We start from the raw sequence: 17975 nt of genomic DNA on the forward strand, positions 1-17975 counted from the left end.
ATGCCTAATTTCCGTATACTTCATTTCTATGGTGAACATGCAGTCAATATGTGCACGCATTTCTTTCTGAATACTTCTCTTGAAATATTCAAGAGTCGCCACAGTCTTGGAAAGTACTTAATTTTCTTTTCTTTTCCAGACATGAGCATTCTTTGTCTTTGTAATTCATAACTCAAGAGATAGTAATAATAAAATCTTTGCAGTATCTGGGGTGATATTGTCTGACACTCGTCTTTACTGATAATATGCTTCTGCATGTACAATGTTGTAATATAGATATGCCCCCTCCCCCGCCCCCCCCCCCCAGAAAAAAAAATACCAATGGATTTCCGCATTCATAACTTTCAATACGATTAAACTGTCTGAATGCTATTTCAGGGTCTAAAAATATAACATCTTACCAATATTTTGCAGAAAATCCCATTCAATTTGATTAAGTGGTCACAGAGAAATGTGGATCGTTGCAAAGCATGTCATGGGTATGTTTCTTATAAGTTTAGCACTTTGATGCTCTTGGGGCTGCATTTTAGCGTGTGAATACAAATGGACAAAACTTGGATGGAAGCAAGGAAGTTCAAGAGAATGGAGTCACAACTGTCGTATTTCCTTCGAAGCCAGGTATTTGAAGCATGTGGCAAACTGGATCTGCCGCGCAGATAGGAAGACAACAAAAATTGACTCATGTCTCATTGCATAATCATCAGCCACTTTCTAAGAAAGATATGTCTTTGTGATGGTAATTACGTTTCGCCATCCCTACTTATAAAAGACAAAAGATATGTGATATTGTTTTTATAATGGTAAAGACACGGGGATGCACGAATAGAAATTGCGCAAAAATATGATGAAATGAAAATGAAAATTACTCGACTGGCCTTGCCCGGACACTGATCTGATATATCTATTAATAAAGAATTATACTTGCAGATTATTCCATATCAATTTTATTTGTCGGAATTAAGTGGAAAAGTGATGAAACCGGCTTTCCAGGAGGGTACAGTTTTAAGCACTTTCACATGATATACAGCTCTGATTTACACTTTTGCACATATTTCTGGGAGGGATTGACCTTTGTTCAATGTGCTTTATCATTAAGTGAGATTTCGTTTCATTTAATAGGTAAACAAGCAGAATGTAGCCAACATTAAGTTAACATTCAAAATGAATCTTCAGATTGCTCAGCAAGACGGCGGCATCAAACCCCGTCATTAAAGGGACAGATGCACCTGTGGAATTCTTTTGTACATCAATAGAAAAGTGACAACTGTTTGAATAATTATAGCCAGTTGGAACTCCATCTCTTAAACCTCCTTGATGGAAGGATTCCTGACATGCTCTACAACGATCATCATTTCTCTTTGACCACTGAAGTAAATCGGATGGAGTTTTCTATAAGATATGGGTAATAAATATTATAGTTTCATACCCTGAAATTATACATGTTGTATTGGATTGATTCTCTGTTCTTAAAGTTATCGTTGCGGAGTGTCCCGTTTTATTTTTTTTTTAAGGGGGGGGGGGACATATGGTATATTACGGACATGTTTCACTTCTTCAACTCTCTGTTGAATACTCTGACTTTTAATAAACACTTCGCAATGCTCATAGAATGATGTCAGTCAAAGGCGTAATTAATGAAATTATCCTGCCCAATTTCATTACAGGTTACACTGCTGTGTATATACTATAAGCTTGTGACGGCGCGGCGCATCGCACGCCAATAACAATGTAATTATCCGTGTCCGCAGGGACGTTTTCATTGCGCGAATGTGCCCAATAATGTTTCGTCAATCTGATATGCCGCCTAAATGTAAATTGATTGCCGCTTGCTCATGTTTTATCCATACAGACGCAATGTCAGTTTATCGCGCTAACAAGTATTGCCGTACCCTAATGGAACATTAGCAAAAAGCAAGTCAGCATTCGCTAATTGGTTTCGGCAGTCTTTTGAAGTAAGTCGAGGCCACAATGTGATTGCTTCGAAGTAACGTCTTATACAATGCGTTCTTTTCCATGATTCTATGAACAAGGAAAGACGCAAGGGGGAATAGTTTGAAACAGAGCGCTTAACTAGATAGTTGCTAATACCAAGGAGGTTCGAGAAATGGAGTCACAACAGTCTTATTCGCTTTGATCCCATGCTCGAAGCCGCCACTCAAAAATATTTGAAGTATGTGTCAAACTGGATCTGCCGCTCAGATGCGAAGACAATTGACTCGTGTCTCATTGCATAATCACCAGCCACTTTCCAAGGAAGATATGTCTTTGTGATGGTAATTACTTTTCGCTATCCCTACTTACAAACGATGGGCGGTAGACAATGGTAAAGGCACGGGGGTGCGCGAATAGAAATTGCACAAGTATTGCTGAAATAGATATTAAAATTACTCGACTGTACGTGTCTTTACGCTAATCTGACATATTAATTTATAAAGAACTATACTTGAAGATGATGCCATATTAGTTTCATTTGGCGGAAATGAGGAGAAAAGTGATAAAACCGGCTTTCCATGAGGGTAAAATTTCAAACACTTTCACAAAATACACTGACCTCAGATTTACACTTTTGCACATCGAACAGAATTGACTTCTGTTTTATGTGCTTTATCATTAGGTGAAATTTCATTGCATTTGATATATAAACGAGCAGTATATACCCGATATTATGTTAGCGTTAAAAATGAATCTTCAGATTGCTCAGAAAGATGGCGGCTTCAAGCATCGAACATCAAAGGCACAAATGCACCGGTGGAATTCTTTTGTCCATCCATAGAAAACTGACAGCTGATTGAATAATTATAGTCAGTTGTAACTCCATCTCTCGAACCTCCTTGCTAATACCATGCTTTGTAAGTGGCCTGAATATTCATGATAATAATACGCCCTGTTTTGAAAATGAATTAGATGGGTTCCAAGAAACGCCCACAATATCATACAAGAGAAAAAACAAACAAAAGTTCAATCAGATGAGCAAACTTAACCGGAAAGGCCCCTTAAACTTGTATAATATCCGATGAGCTCGTATACCATTACACACTTTTAATATTGGTTGTAACTCGCAACACTCCCTCCAGTACCTCATATCTTAAATTTCTTTTGCGTTGACTCGCCTTGAGTAATACCATTGGTACGCGAGAAGCTCTGACTTGATTGAAATTTTGAATAAATTATGTACAAAAAGTTTGGGACTATAACTATTGACTTCAGCCGAGGTGTGTAGAATTACGTTAGGTTGCGTTGAGTTGTTCAGGGTCATCTAGAGAGTTCTTCTGTGGGTAGTGCTATTTAGAGAGTTCTTCTGTGGGTAGAGAGTTCTTCTGTGGGTAGTGCTATCTAGAGAGTTCTTTTGTGGGTAGTGCTATCTAGAGAGTTCTTCTGTGGGTAGTGCTATCTAGAGAGTTCTTCTGCGGGTAGTGCTATCTTCTTGTCAACTCGCCACTACGTGTCGAGTATTATAATCATGCTTGCCTCAAATCGAGACGGCATGCATTTTCGTAGAGTGTGAGAGCTGTGATAACAAGCAATACCGTGATGATGGTGTGAAGCAGTAAATTTGCTCTCTCCTTGCCATGTGTGTGTGTGTGAGTGTGTGTGTTTGTGGGTGTGTGTTTGTGTGCGTGTGAGTGCGTGTGCATGCGTAATCAACGCAGTAACGAGAAGGTCTACTCAAGAATTGTTTGTTCTAATTGGGTAAGAAACTTCCTCCGCCGAGACAATTTCTTTTCCTCCTACTAAGAAAACAGTTAACGCCCATGTCTGCATGAAAACAACAACAACAATAACAAGCATACAGACAAATCGATGTTTATCTATTACTTAATTGATAATACAGGTACTTAGAAAAGAAGATGATCTCACGACAGACACCCATCCTGCCGAATATAACTTTTAAATCTGAAGAACTGCCGAGTGACAATCGGCCTAGATATCATTTTTGCATCGAGATTATTACGCTCATTCTTTCCCTAACCACCTAACCGGAACACAATCGGCAGACAGTGTTCCCTGTCCATTTGGTCAAAGACACAACCATGCGATGATCATGTAGATAATGAGTGTGCGATGAGTACCCCCCCTCACTTAGCCTCTCGTTTCTTCTTTATCATATTTTCCTTCCCCACTCAGTTCCAGTTGATTAATTCATGAAAGGGATGGTATAGTTTTGGTTGAGATGAATTCAGGTTTTAACTTTTTGTGAGATAATTAGAAACCACTTATATTGAATATATGAAAGACCATATAATTCTAAGAGGAATTAAAAGTTTATCAGATGAAAATTGGTTTTTAAATGGCTGAAATATCCAAAAACAAAGGAAAACAAAGTTATCCTGATAAAAGGTGGGACCCACCTTTTATTAGGACCAATTAGTTATATAATATACTATATTTCATATAAGTGGTTTCTAGTCGTCTTGAAAAAAAAGTTAAAATCTCAATCCCCATCTCAACCAAAACTAAACAATACCATTCCTTTAAGTTGGTACACATTCACATTTTAATGGCAAATTGCCCATTTCTGTGTATGTTTCTTTTGTCTATCTTTTTTTTTCTGAGGCTGCCATCATTTATCAATCACCTGCTTAAGATGGCAGACTCCTGTATTATTTTGTTCTTTTTCTATAACTGGAAATAAGTGTATTGCTGATTTCTTTGATTTCATTGTATTTGTTAAAATATATTTTAAAGATTATAGTGATTATTTATTCTATCACGTACATTTTTGTTCGAAACACATTATACTACATGACTGTATACCATTACTACGTATGTATGATTTTCGTGAAAAAAAAAGGCAGAAATAAAATCAAACTGAAACTGAAACTGAAACCGAAAACTTGCAAACAACCTGATTACTGGCTGGAAGATATCTAACGGCATATTTTACGAATATAGCTAACAAACGAGAGATATAGTAATCTTATCATTATCATTATTGTGTATAGGCCAACGTTTATCAATAGTTATAGTGATAGTAAGAAAACTGATGATGATGATGGCGATAATAATGATGACAATAACAATTTTATGGTGATAATGATAACGATTATGATAAAATAAAGTGCACGTAACATAAGCATAATTTCACAGAATTTAGTGAAAATACGTGATTACATTAATTTCAAACGGATGGATTGCTGCAAAGCTGTATGTATAGACTTGTAGCTATATATGAATAGATGTTTACTTGATGTATACAGTTACATGTGCAACCTTCATTGTGCATTGGATGATTTCTCACATATCGTCATACTTCGTTTCTTTGTATCATGATCTAGTCCATTCAGTAATCTGTATAGTCTCTAATTTTTGGATTCTGTATTCCATTGATTCTGGCAAAAGGGCCGGAACTACTTATGGCCCATAATGATGTGAAAATAACAGGCACTGTCACCTTTAAAGTGGTCCGTGTTACGGAATTTCTTGTTACAAATACACTCGTAGATGTGGGTAATTAGACGGCTGAGTGTAATAGCGACGTGCCAATCCCAACTCTGTTCTGACAAGATGATTATGCGCCTCATCACGACGGATAGGAGGCCAAACAAACGAGGGCAAAGTAATGAGGACAGTGTAATCGAGGGAGGGGGGAGGGGGGGGGGGACGACAATGAGCTATTGCTCGATGGCGACAAAAATGTCGTGAAACGTATGCCCAAGAACAATCTGTTACCTCACCTCCCTTGATATGATATCGATCTACATATTTTCCCCCAAGTTATATGCATGTATCGTGGTAAAAACCCCACTATATCATACACACAAACATACTAAAAGTACGTATGATGAGTACATTGATTAATAGCCATACACACTGACATGCGTTCTAATCTCCAATCAAATGTCCCCATCTGACCCAATTAGGAAAATGCGATTCTTGGTGTTTCGTGACCAATTTGAAAGATAGCGAGAAACGTAATAATGTTCAAGCCTTCACTTTCTCCGAAGCTTTTGGCTATGTTGACGAGAATATTGTTCGATTGCCCCCATAGCCTCCACAACTATGAACTATCCCCTTACACCCATCCCCCTCGCGGCCCCTGCATTGTCAGGTTTGTCTTATTGTGGTTTTGCCGCAAATTGGACGACAAAGTACTCTCCCTCGCTATCGCTGATATTTCAATAAAACCAGAACTACATCTGTCATTTCTGTTTCTGATATTTTGGCTGATCGCAGCAATTGAATCTGTTGTTATTGATAACATTATTTCTTCCTCTTTTTTTTCCAGCTTTCGTGCTGCATCTTTGATGGCATTTGATGCTCAAAAGATCAAAGGAAAGAAAGAAATCTTGACGTAAAATAACAGCCTTTTTTTTTTTTAAGGAATTCATAGCGTACCTGCTGTATGTGATGTACCGAGCTTGCCAAAAGTCATTTCCTTAGCTCCCCGTTTCTGCGTGTCGTGGAGCTATTTATATCCTCCATGGGTTCCGACGTCAATTTTAGGAACCTACTTCTTGCCAATTTCATACAGTTTTGTTTGAGCGTTAATTTCGTGACAGACCCACGGTCTCGATCAAGTCGCCGTGCTTGCTCAGCGGGGGGAAGTGCAAATAAAAGAGGCCTTACATACACCTAAACGTATGAGGTCATTGCCTGCCAACAATGTAATTCTGCACCGCCAAAAGAGCTCAAGCCACGCAAGCATGGCCATTCGTTTGGCACACAAGGAGTTAAGTACAATGGTTATCAAATGAACGGTGTTAAGCGCTGCCCATGATAGCGGTATGTTTCTTATTTCCTGTTAACAAATTAGCCTAATTACAGCGGAAATATCAGAATGAACAGCTCCGATTGTCTTTTACGTTTTGTGTAATCATTCATGATAAATCTTTGAAGTAAGATGTTCGAGCTCTCTGTCGCAGTTAACCATATTGTTTGGAGCCTCAAACAATAATGGCTTCCACGCATCAGAGAGGAATACGCTAGCTCATCTTATTGTTTCTGCCTGACGTCTGTAAACAAAATAACCCTTGCAACACCCTTGTCTGCAAACGGCAATTTCGTGAGCCCAAAATATTCTCTTCAGCTACGATAAGGCTGGATTCTGTCGCCAATGTAGGCCTTACAGGTCTGATGTATAGAAGTCTTTTCTATCATATCAAAACGATTGGAACAGACCTTTGGCATCCAAGAAAAGTGTAAACGGATTTAAGAAAAGGGAGTACTCGAAATGCGATGCTCCCTTTATGAATCCGTAGATAATTTGAACTGAATTTCTTTGACATTTCGATACTTATGCCATGCATCATCAGAGACATTTGTAGGATAAATGGAAGGAGGTTCCGCAGAGGAGGGCCGACCTTGCCCTATCACAACTGATTCAACTCACTTTCAATCACGACATGACATAACATGTCTTTCCCACGTGACAGATCTGCTGAAGTCCTTTGATTGACTCCTTTTTTTTTTTTGTCCAGTCGTGATCATGATCATGATCGTGTAAATATAGGCCGCAAGTGTCCATCATGGTATGATATTAGGTTTTCCCGGTCAATTTCATACTTTTGTCATTCCAATTCATGAATGTGCGTTCAAATTCACCCAGCGCACGCACGCGAAATATTCGGGCATTCAAATTCAGAATCCGAGCGATCTATTTCATTCATGGAAGTTTTATTTCGTTTTCGTCCAATCAAATTCACGCTTGGGCGTTCATTTTCCAAATGCGAGTATTGCACTTCCTACTCGTGCATTGAAATTTACGCGATAGTCATGTGATAGTCCCGATGAGCTTGTTTGGAGCGTTCAATTTCATTTTCAGGCGATCAAGTTCCTACTTCCTGCAAATCAATATATTTTAAATTGTAAGGTCCATTCAACAGTGCATCTCAATATGACAATCTGATCATATTTCTTCATGATACTGCATGCTGACAACGCCCCAACACTAATCACACCATGACAATGCATCAATTTAAAGACAAACTGACACACAATGATCTCACATAGTCCCCAAAAAAGTAAATCAATAAGATAACATTAAACAACAAACAAGACGTAAGCAACCTTCCCTATTATGCTCGTCTGTAGGCCTAGACACAGTGCCTATATTCCTTCTCATGAAGCCCGAGTTTAATTTTAGAATGTACAGGTGGACCTATCTGCAAAACAATTTTCATCATAAATACCAATATATTCAAAGCTAAATGAAAAAGACACACATACACGGCCCATAAACTAACTAAATTCAGTACTTCTTTTAGATTGAATGCAGTTATTTGGAACATGGTTGCCTATTCACGAATTTGAATTGGCATCTCACGTTACATAGTTCTAAACTTTTCAAACATACATAAGCCTTGATTTCGGAACATCTTTGTGTAAGTGTGTGTGTGCGTGTGTGTGTATGTGTATAAATGATCTTCTAGTCACCTCACTGATTATGTTTGTTTCGATTAATCATTGTTGATTGCATATCGTTTGCGTACATTCCAGATGAATGTCTTGTTATGTAAAATGATAAAACTCAAATGAAGTGTATTGAAAATAAAAGAAAAAGTTTTTTGGGGTGTTGGTTTTCGCTAAATTGTGCTTCGTTTCCTGGTGCAGGTTCATAGATATTCTTCATCGTAATGATGTATGATGATATATGACCAATGAAGACAAAACAAGGATGCTTCGGAGAGACATGGATATTGTGGGACTGGTCGTATTTTGTTTTCTTTGTACACTGAAAATATTCATTCAGAAATTAGACTGCCACTTTTCTTTTCGTCGAGGCCGTAACCACACATTATTAATCTTATCAATTTTATGGTGTCGATTTTGTTTTCTCTGTCTCTCTCTAATGACTGGAAGTGAAAAGCGGCAATAATTAGACAGGAAGGAAACAGAAAACAAAAATGGGTGGCTTGTTAAAATTATTAGTGGGCCTTCAAGGAAATGACCCTCATCTTAAAACCACAGCGCGCTCTCAGCTACAGAAACTAGGTCATTATAAACTGAAAGATGACCAACGGTGACTAATTACTTTTGACTGACTGGTAAATTCCACATTGACGGTAACGATTTGGAGTAAATACATTCCTTTCTGTTGAGCCTCTGGTTCCCATTTCAAAAAAAGAAGCGGCTTCAATTGTTTCGTGTTTACTCAAGAACAGGAAATCACATTGACCAGTAGTGATGGCTGAATGCTTAATGTGGTCATCTATAACCACAGCGCAAGAAAGAAAAAAAAATGAGGAAGAACTAAAAATCGTAATCCGACCCTATCTACGTCTAATATCAATCAAGCCTCCATGTATACGTGCTCTTTGAGGGGTTATACATCTTGGATGCCTTTATCCATAGTTATATATATATATATATATATATATATATATATATATATATATATATATATATAAACACTATTTAAAGTTTGCATATGCCTCATTTGACTTTGCAGAAGATTCCTTTGAACGAAACAAACAACAGTCGGATATTTTTAAAAAATCGTCTAAATTGAGGCTTTTAGACTTGACGTCTAAGACCTTTAGCTCCTCTTCAAATTCTTGAGCAATCGATTCGGAGTAATAATCATTAAGGGTTCCATGCATAATGACATTATATGTTTATATGCCTAAACGAACATGGCTCCTGCCACAGTCATTAGTGTCAAACAAGATTAACTAACTTGAGACCGACGGAAATAAACAATATCACATCAACATTTTGCCAAAACGGAACCAAGGCTATTTGTGACAATAGCAGTGTTGTGTGCAGCGTTGGGTGAGTGCCTTATCGGTCTATTTTCCATGCTATTACCATTAATGCGTATTAGGGTAAAAAGTCTAGATGGGAATTCCCCCACTTATATTGAATATGCACAAATGTCAAAAGTGATCATCAGGTGCTCTTCAACGTGGTCCATTAATTAGTCGCTGAAAGAAAGATAGGAAGAGGATGGAGGATAAGAAAGGGAAAGAGAGAGATATAGAGACAGGCGATTCCTACAAAGACTTGATGAAGATCTAGTAGATAGATATCAAACTGACTTTCATGTATAGAAAAGAAAAATGTAAAGAATTATGACCGATGATTTGATTCGTACAGGCTGTCATTGTGATTTCCACCGGTATAAAAAGATAGCTGCCAGATGAACTATTCATACGATAAGTCTATAATTTTTTATCAGGTGTCATGTTCATAGCAGAAGGTCGAATATGTATCGCACACAGACACATGCATGGGTTCCGTTTCATGAAAGTCTTCAGTATAATGAGAGATTTTTTTCCTCATAAGACACACTTACGAGAGACCTCATGAGATGGACTTTACTTCTCTTTGAAAGTCTCTCATACATAGCTACATAATCATGAGCGACTTTGGCCAGTCTGAGATTTATGTAAAAACTTATATGTGATGACTTAATGAACCGTCCCATGGACTTGGTTACTCTTACATAATATGTTATACATAATAAACATTTCATCCATAAAGATTACAATCTGGTTGAACAAGATGAATATGATAAATAACTAGATAAACTGTATATTGCATAAATGATATATATTTACATGATGCATAAATTGATATTGCTACATTCATGGATGATTATTCACTCTCTCTTTTCTCTCTTACACACACGCACACATACACACACAAATAAAACATATAAATTTTCTTAAGGACTTGGAAGGTTCAACATGGTATTGATAATATTTCTCCAATCTACTGCTTTGCCTAAACGAGAAGTCTATTTTTGGGAAAAGAATGATCTGATGATTTCATAGTTGTGATGTCTCAACACGAAAGAAAAAGCGTATTATTATAGACATTTAGTACGTTTTTTTTTTTTTTTTTTTTTTTCTCGCGTTAATCCACCGGTCCACTAGGTATGAGAACTGCAGTTAGGGAACTTAATATGAAATATGAATTTCTCCGTCACTTTGCCTCCGTATACCGTCAATTCATTATGCATGTATAGGCCTAGATATAATTCCCTGCCCAATGCTCCTATAGCGAACTTCACTCGGGAATCGTCCGGTACTGGACGATAAATCACCGATGGTGTTCAATGTTTTCCCTCTTCCGTCACTCTACTATTGGTTTATGGAACACAAAAAAGATGGTCTTTGTCCATGGTATAAACCATAGTTTCATTTGTACCACCTTCGTGAATTCGGACCAATTGTGTCTGCCTGTTCCTTTAGCGAATCTGCATAATCTAAGATTTGCAATTTTTCCCGTTTCATGTGCAGGATATTGGCGATGGAATGCTTCAGAAAAATTTATTTATCAGACGTTTTTATGATACTTGTCTACGTAGGCCTACTGAGATACGCTTTACTATCCTGCCTCATTTTTAATTGATAAGTATATAGTTCCTGATTTTAACACTGCATTAATGTTCATCAAAGATTACGCAAAGCATGATTCTCGAGGACTTTAGGCGTAAATTTCAAGACGGAATTGCTTTCTTCTCCATCCTATTTTAATAAAAACTTCGCCAATTAGTTGCTTCGCTTTCATTTGGTTTATCCATAAAGTACCGTCTTTTGATATCAAGATCGGTTTCACACGAAATCTGTTACACATGCAAAGGATACTATATAGAAAAATAAATACAGATGAATTACACACTAACATATTGAAGACGGTTAACACATAATTGTCATTCTCATCACTTAATTCACTGTAGCAGTGTGTGACATTTTGTTTTCCGACTGAATGGGTCGTCAACAAGTTTGTGTGATCAGCCATGCTTGAAGTATCTCAATTCATCGAGCATGAAATATTACTTCAATCTCGCTGCAACTAATTATAGCTCACTTTTCTCTGTCTTGAACCCGTGCCCGCTCTTGCTTCCACAATTAAAGGCATAATTTACCATTTGCAGATGAAAGCATTAGTGCTTTAAAATAGTTCTAAAATGTGAGTTAGGGATAGAAACAGCCACTGTCAAAATTTGAATCCGTATAATCGATGTTAAGTGTTGTTAAATACACAAAATGTGAACAATAGTTATAATAAAAATGTTTCCAGACTAAACCGTATACAGTTACGGTTTACTGAGAAAAACCCTGATATCTCCTTATATTTTAGGTTTTATTGCAAATATTTCATATGGTAGGATGTTTTATGATACAACAGATCTACACGTATGCATCAAATGTGATATCTTGAACATTTTTGAAATCACTGCTCCCAAAGGTAAACTGGACCTTTAACAAACGCTACCCTGGGTCGCTTGTCGCGAGTCTTGATTTCTCACAATTTATGCTCAACGATTTAACTGCCTTGGCCAAAACTGCAGATGTGTAGGATAGGTGTGAGGTTCGTGCCTCTAATCTTTGGTTGCATGTGGCTCGCGGCATTCATGCATGGCTTGAATTTATCCAGGCCTGTCAGAATGTCAGAGTGGACTTCACATTACTCTTGTGATTACATTCCAAATGAGCCCGAGGCACATGTGGTCGACAACAAAGTTGCACAAGAGCGGTTTCTCCTCGTTTTAAGAAGGAAAAAGGTGAGGTTTGAGGAAGAAAAACGTATATGTAATGCGCAGTGTAAAACACTCAAGAGTCTGCAGTGCGCGAACGTTTTTATTGTTCGTGTATGTGCTTGTTTGATCGTTTACTTTTATGTGACGGCTCGATTTTGTCTTTGAATACTGTCCACTTAGAGGGATCGTATAGTTTTGGTTGAGACCTAATTTCAGGTTTCTAACATTTTTTTTTTTTGGTGAAATAATGAGAAACATCTAATGAAATGTGAAAGAACGTGTTATTCCTTGAGGAATTCAACGTTTATTTGATGAAAATTGGTTTTGAAATGGCTGAGATATCCAAAACAGAGCGATTCTAATAAGTGTGGGACCCACACTTTACTACGGTCGCTTTGTTTTACTTTGGTTTGGATGTTTCAGTAATTCCAAACCCGATTTTCATCAAATAAACTTTGAATTCCTCTTAAAATGGTATGCTCTGTACTATTTCATAAGTGTTTTCTTGGTATCTCGCAAAAAAGTTAAAAGCCCAATTATCATCTCCACCAATACTGTACTATCCCTTTAATTTGTTTACTCGAGATCCTCAGAAATAGTCAGTCTGACGGCATGTGTACAAATTTAACAAAGAAGTAATTTACACGAGACACCTGTTTTCTCACCTGTATGTCAAACAATAACGTCATTGTTAAAAAACAAACAAACAATAAACAACAACAAACGAGGAGCGGAATCGCATACCTACGTGATGGCGACGAAAAAAAAAAAATGGTAAGATGACTGTTCAACGAACTAGCAAAAATCGCGTGCACTGTCTCCTGGGTTTCATAATGCAATTCACTTTGGCACTTCTGTATATGTATTCAACATAATTATACTTGATTACATCAGCAATGTTCTATAGTTGTATCGCGGGAAATCGGAATCCAGTTAGGCTTCGAAAATTGTGCAGGCACTCCTATACAAGCTGTGTACATGTAAATCGTCTTCAACATTACATAACCCTGACAATAAAAGGAAAAAATGCAGACATATTAGAGAACATCGTCATATTGAATGTAAAACTTGAAACAAACGCTTTATTGAAGTGAAACTCAAGTGGAACTTTTAGTTAAATCAAATAAATTATAATCAACAGAGACGCCAATTGCATTATGTGCATAAAATGTCTTTGCCTGACATAACTATAAGTAGGTGAGTTGTGTTCCGCCCCTCGTTTCTTTTTTCTGTGCTTGTTTGCTTCTTTTTTTTTTGGGGGGGGGGGGAACAATGGCGTCATTGTTTGACATACAGTTGAGGAAACAGGTGTCTCGTGTAAATTACCTCTTTGTTGAATTTGTACACAGGCAGTTGTCATGCTGACCGTAGAGGACGATACTATGTAAAAGAAATGAATGTTTTAAGTGCATAAGCATTAACTGAACAATGTGCGACTTCATGTTCAACTGATAGGGGTCATTTCAAGTGAATGGAATCGTAATAGAGTTCCATTAAAATCGGGCGAGAAATAAGAAAGATAATCAATCTATAATTTTTACATTTCTCCTGCAGCAGCGTTATATTTCGCATCCATAATTAACATTTAGATTATAATATTTTGTTTCAATTAATTCAATCTTGATTTCCGAGTCAATGTATACATAATCCTATTATAACACATGTAAATAAGAGCAAATTATATCCCAATTAAGTATAGTTATAAAACAATGACAAAATTGAAGAAGCAAGGCGAGATTAAGAAAAGGAAAAAAAAAACCCAGATAGCATAGGTACATAAATATCATTGTTCTGTGTGTGTGTAGTTGAAAAGGTTGATCGAAGGGCCACACATGTTATGTAGCTATATTTATAGGCTTTTTTTACATAGCACTCCTACACGAAAATAGATCTCTTGTCTTTGCATGAGTCAAATTCCAAAATTGATGTCTGGAACTGATCGAAAAAAAAAAAGATGCAGCTGCGCAACATATATGCTGATAAATGTAGTTTTTAAGTGCTTTGTAATTCCATACATTAAGACGCTTTTAGTCCCTCTGTGGCTAAAAATGATCAAGGTTTATTAAAACAAATTGTTCAAAATAACGGGAAGAGAAAATAAGACCCATGTACGCAAGAGGTCGTATAAGCATATACCCAGAATAGTTCAGTCAATCTGTCACATGCTGTACCAAGGAAGTGCATTTAGGGTATCATTAGGAAAAAATGTTATCTCGTTCATAGCCCTCTTCTCATAATGATGTGCATTTAAGATACAAAACTGGAAAAAAGACAAAACAAGACTACCGGGAAAATACATTTTTGGGACGCGCTATAAAATAGGAGGAATCTAAAATCAAGAAAGCAACACGTTATTAAACGTTGGGATTTGTTTGCTCAAAAGGAAGAACAGAAGAAGAAGAGGAGGAGGAGGCGCAGGAGGAGCAGGGAGAAGAATAAATGCTACTTTTCCAAATTAAGAGTATGTTAAAAAATGAATGACTTTGAAAATATAGTCTACCTTTCAATGAATATAGGTTGTCTACGTTCTCCATTGTGCCGCTTTATACTTTCTTTATTGTAATATACTAGGCTTTGACAATCACGAGGTAGCATACAAGATATCACAATAAGAAGCTTATAGTCGTAAAAGTTTCTTGGTCTGTGTCACATAATTTATGTGAAATTTCCTATTACATTTGGTCCCTTTTCGCCACTGTCTTGACACTGCGTTATCACACCTATTTCATCACACACACATTATTGGTCCACCGTCTCGGAGCTGTTTGCTACCTCTGAAATTAAAATCAAGGGGGAGAAGTTACAGGGTTGAGTGTTTTCACCTTCCTTCATACTTTTTTGTTTGTTTGTTATGCGTTCATTTGCTCTTTTTATAATTGCGACAAAAAGATGGAAACTAGAAACCATTATGCTGCTATGGGCTACTACTACTACTACTACTACTACTACTACTACTACTACTACTACTACTACTACCACTATTGTACTACTACTACCACTATTACACTATTATACGTCGATGACGACGCGACTACTACTACTACTACTACTACTACTACTACTACTACTACTACTACTATTACTACTACTACTACTACTACTACTACTACTACTTCTACTACTACTACTACTACTACTACTACACTACTAGTCTCTTCCTACTATACTTTTATTTGAGACAGAGCATAACATTTTCCGCAAACCGTCACGCAAACAAGCGAAGTCTGCATGGAGACTGCCGACGATAGAATAGTGACGTATCATACAACTTTGCTGGATCGATAGAGCAATCCGTCTTATCTATTAAATAGATTGTGGGCTGACCTTTCAACAACGTAGCTACAGTCCGTCTGCGGCAGGTGTAGCGACAAAAAATGGGTCTAAAACGGCAGTAGTGTTCATAGGAAGGCGCAGAGCAGCTGCATTTTATCTAAAATTACTCGCAGCTCGATGAGGAGCTGCGAAAAGTTATCGCCTACTGCGCTTTTCCATATACCTTTGATGCAAACAAGCCGTTGAAGAAAATATAACCGTTTGTTCGGATATGTGAATAATATTACGCCACTGTGCAATACTGTACTCTCGTTGCAATTCCATATTATAACGCGCTGTTTGGACGATGAGGGTGATGATGTTGGGTAAGATGATGATTGCCATGGTAACGGTGATGGATGACGATGATTAGGCCTATCATTTTACACTTAGGCATACTATTATCAACTGTTGTCACGATTAAAATGTTCTTATTCATCACCATCGTTATCATGGTCAGAAACATCATCATCGTTACGCTATCATTATCGTCAGAGCACTATTTATAACACAAGTCTCAAAATGCAAATTGAATTGGAACATCAAGCGTATTAAAGCCAGCCACTTAGAGAATCCGGGTGCTAAAACCATGACACATTCTTAATAACTTCATTCATTCTTAAATCTTGGCTAATTCACACTGAACAACAACAACAACAACAACAACAACAACAACAACAACAACAACCACCACCACCACAACAACAACAGCTGCAGCAGCAGCAACGACACACACACACACACACACACATACATATACACAAGTTCTCCAATACACTCGCACACGTGCAAGGGAAACAACCCCGGGCAGACGTTTCATTATACAATCATCAATGAGAAATGGAGGGGGAAATGCTCCTAGTCTCACCTTGTTTCTTTGAGTTCTTCCTCGTCATCTTGACGATGGCAGCTCCTCCAGCCAGGCGATGATATACCCGAAGATGAAGAGCTCAATGCGATGGCGTCCTTTATTCTGATGTCAAAGCGAACGGACGCATCTTACCCCGATGTTCGTAATCCACGGATCCTTTTCTCAGTATCGAGGTGATGAGGCAGCTTTGTCATTGATTTTTTTTCCTTGCAGTCGTGAATATGCACAGTTAGCTGGCGTTGTTTTGTTTTACTGTTTTTGATTTTCTTTTTGTTTTTCTTTTAAATTGCCTTTTTTTTTTCAGTGTGAATATGACGTTGGATATCTTCACTACTTGATACTTGATAGGATGTGATGGTGTTAGGGGGATGTGTTCCTGTGTGTGGTAAAAGAGACGACTGAGCATTGATTAGCTTTGTTTCCATGGGAAGTGAAAAATGCGGTGCTAGCTAGCTCGCAAGGCCAACTGCACGTGGTATGCGCGAACGCGTGAAACGTAACAATACATTGCAATACGTGACGTCACAATCTACTCTCCGCGCAGTCACACACGTTAATGAGTAAGGGTGCCATGGAATGATACTAGTAGTCAAATGTAAACTGTCTATAACTGTCGGGAGTCTGATAAAATATACCACGGCGGCCTACGCTTTGAAGGCATTACTCACCCGGACTACTCATGAGCAGGCTGGGCTGATAGTCAATAATTCATGAACTTTATATGTCACCAACATTTCACCTGGTTACTAATGTTACATGGCACTGATGAAATTTCACTTCGACAGTCCGTAAATATCCCAGACTGACAGACCGTTTTTTCCCCCCGAGATTATCACACAGATACCTCCATATACTATGTCTTCATTAGCACTTTTTTCTTTGCCATATGACCAAGAAGACTTTCAGAGAGAAACAAGAAAAGTGTACAGGGAGACACAGAAATCAAAGTTCTCAAACGAGAACTTACCTGGTTCGAAGTTTGAGCATCATTTTATGATGTAACGGAGAATCTAGAGTTTATGTGAGATCCGAGCTGCGCCTGCGCCAGTCATTTTTGAAAGCGAGACCAGAGTGAACCTGCATCTATCGAGCGGTTTTCCATGTACATTAACAAATATAAAGTACAAGTAAAACTTTCAACATAATAGTTTTGAATATTGTATGAAGTAATGGTGGAAGAGGTAGAGCACATTAAGACTCTCCAAAAGCTCAATGACTGGGGCATGCGCAGCTTGGACCTCACCGAAGCTCGTAACTCGCAGTTATGAAATAAGATGTAGAAATGGATATAGATAGTTAGATAAAGAGAAAGAGAGAAACAAGAATATTTATATATTGCGACAAAGAGGAAAGGACAGGCCAAAA

The 17975-nt window shown here is 37.7% G+C and overlaps 1 protein-coding gene across 1 annotated transcript in view; it reads right to left on the minus strand.

Moving 5' to 3' along the window:
* The window catches only part of LOC140234664 (adenylate cyclase type 10-like), a 96489-nt gene extending 79500 nt beyond the window's left edge, over positions 1-16989 (minus strand). The window contains exon 1 of the mRNA XM_072314696.1: positions 16608-16989. Within this exon, the coding sequence (XP_072170797.1) occupies positions 16608-16635 (28 nt within the window). The 5' untranslated portion in view covers positions 16636-16989. The remainder of the gene's footprint in view (positions 1-16607) is intronic.
* Positions 16990-17975: the final 986 nt, after the last annotated feature.

This window comes from Diadema setosum, chromosome 11 (genome assembly GCF_964275005.1).
Source record: "Diadema setosum chromosome 11, eeDiaSeto1, whole genome shotgun sequence".
NCBI classification, from domain to species: domain Eukaryota; kingdom Metazoa; phylum Echinodermata; class Echinoidea; order Diadematoida; family Diadematidae; genus Diadema; species Diadema setosum.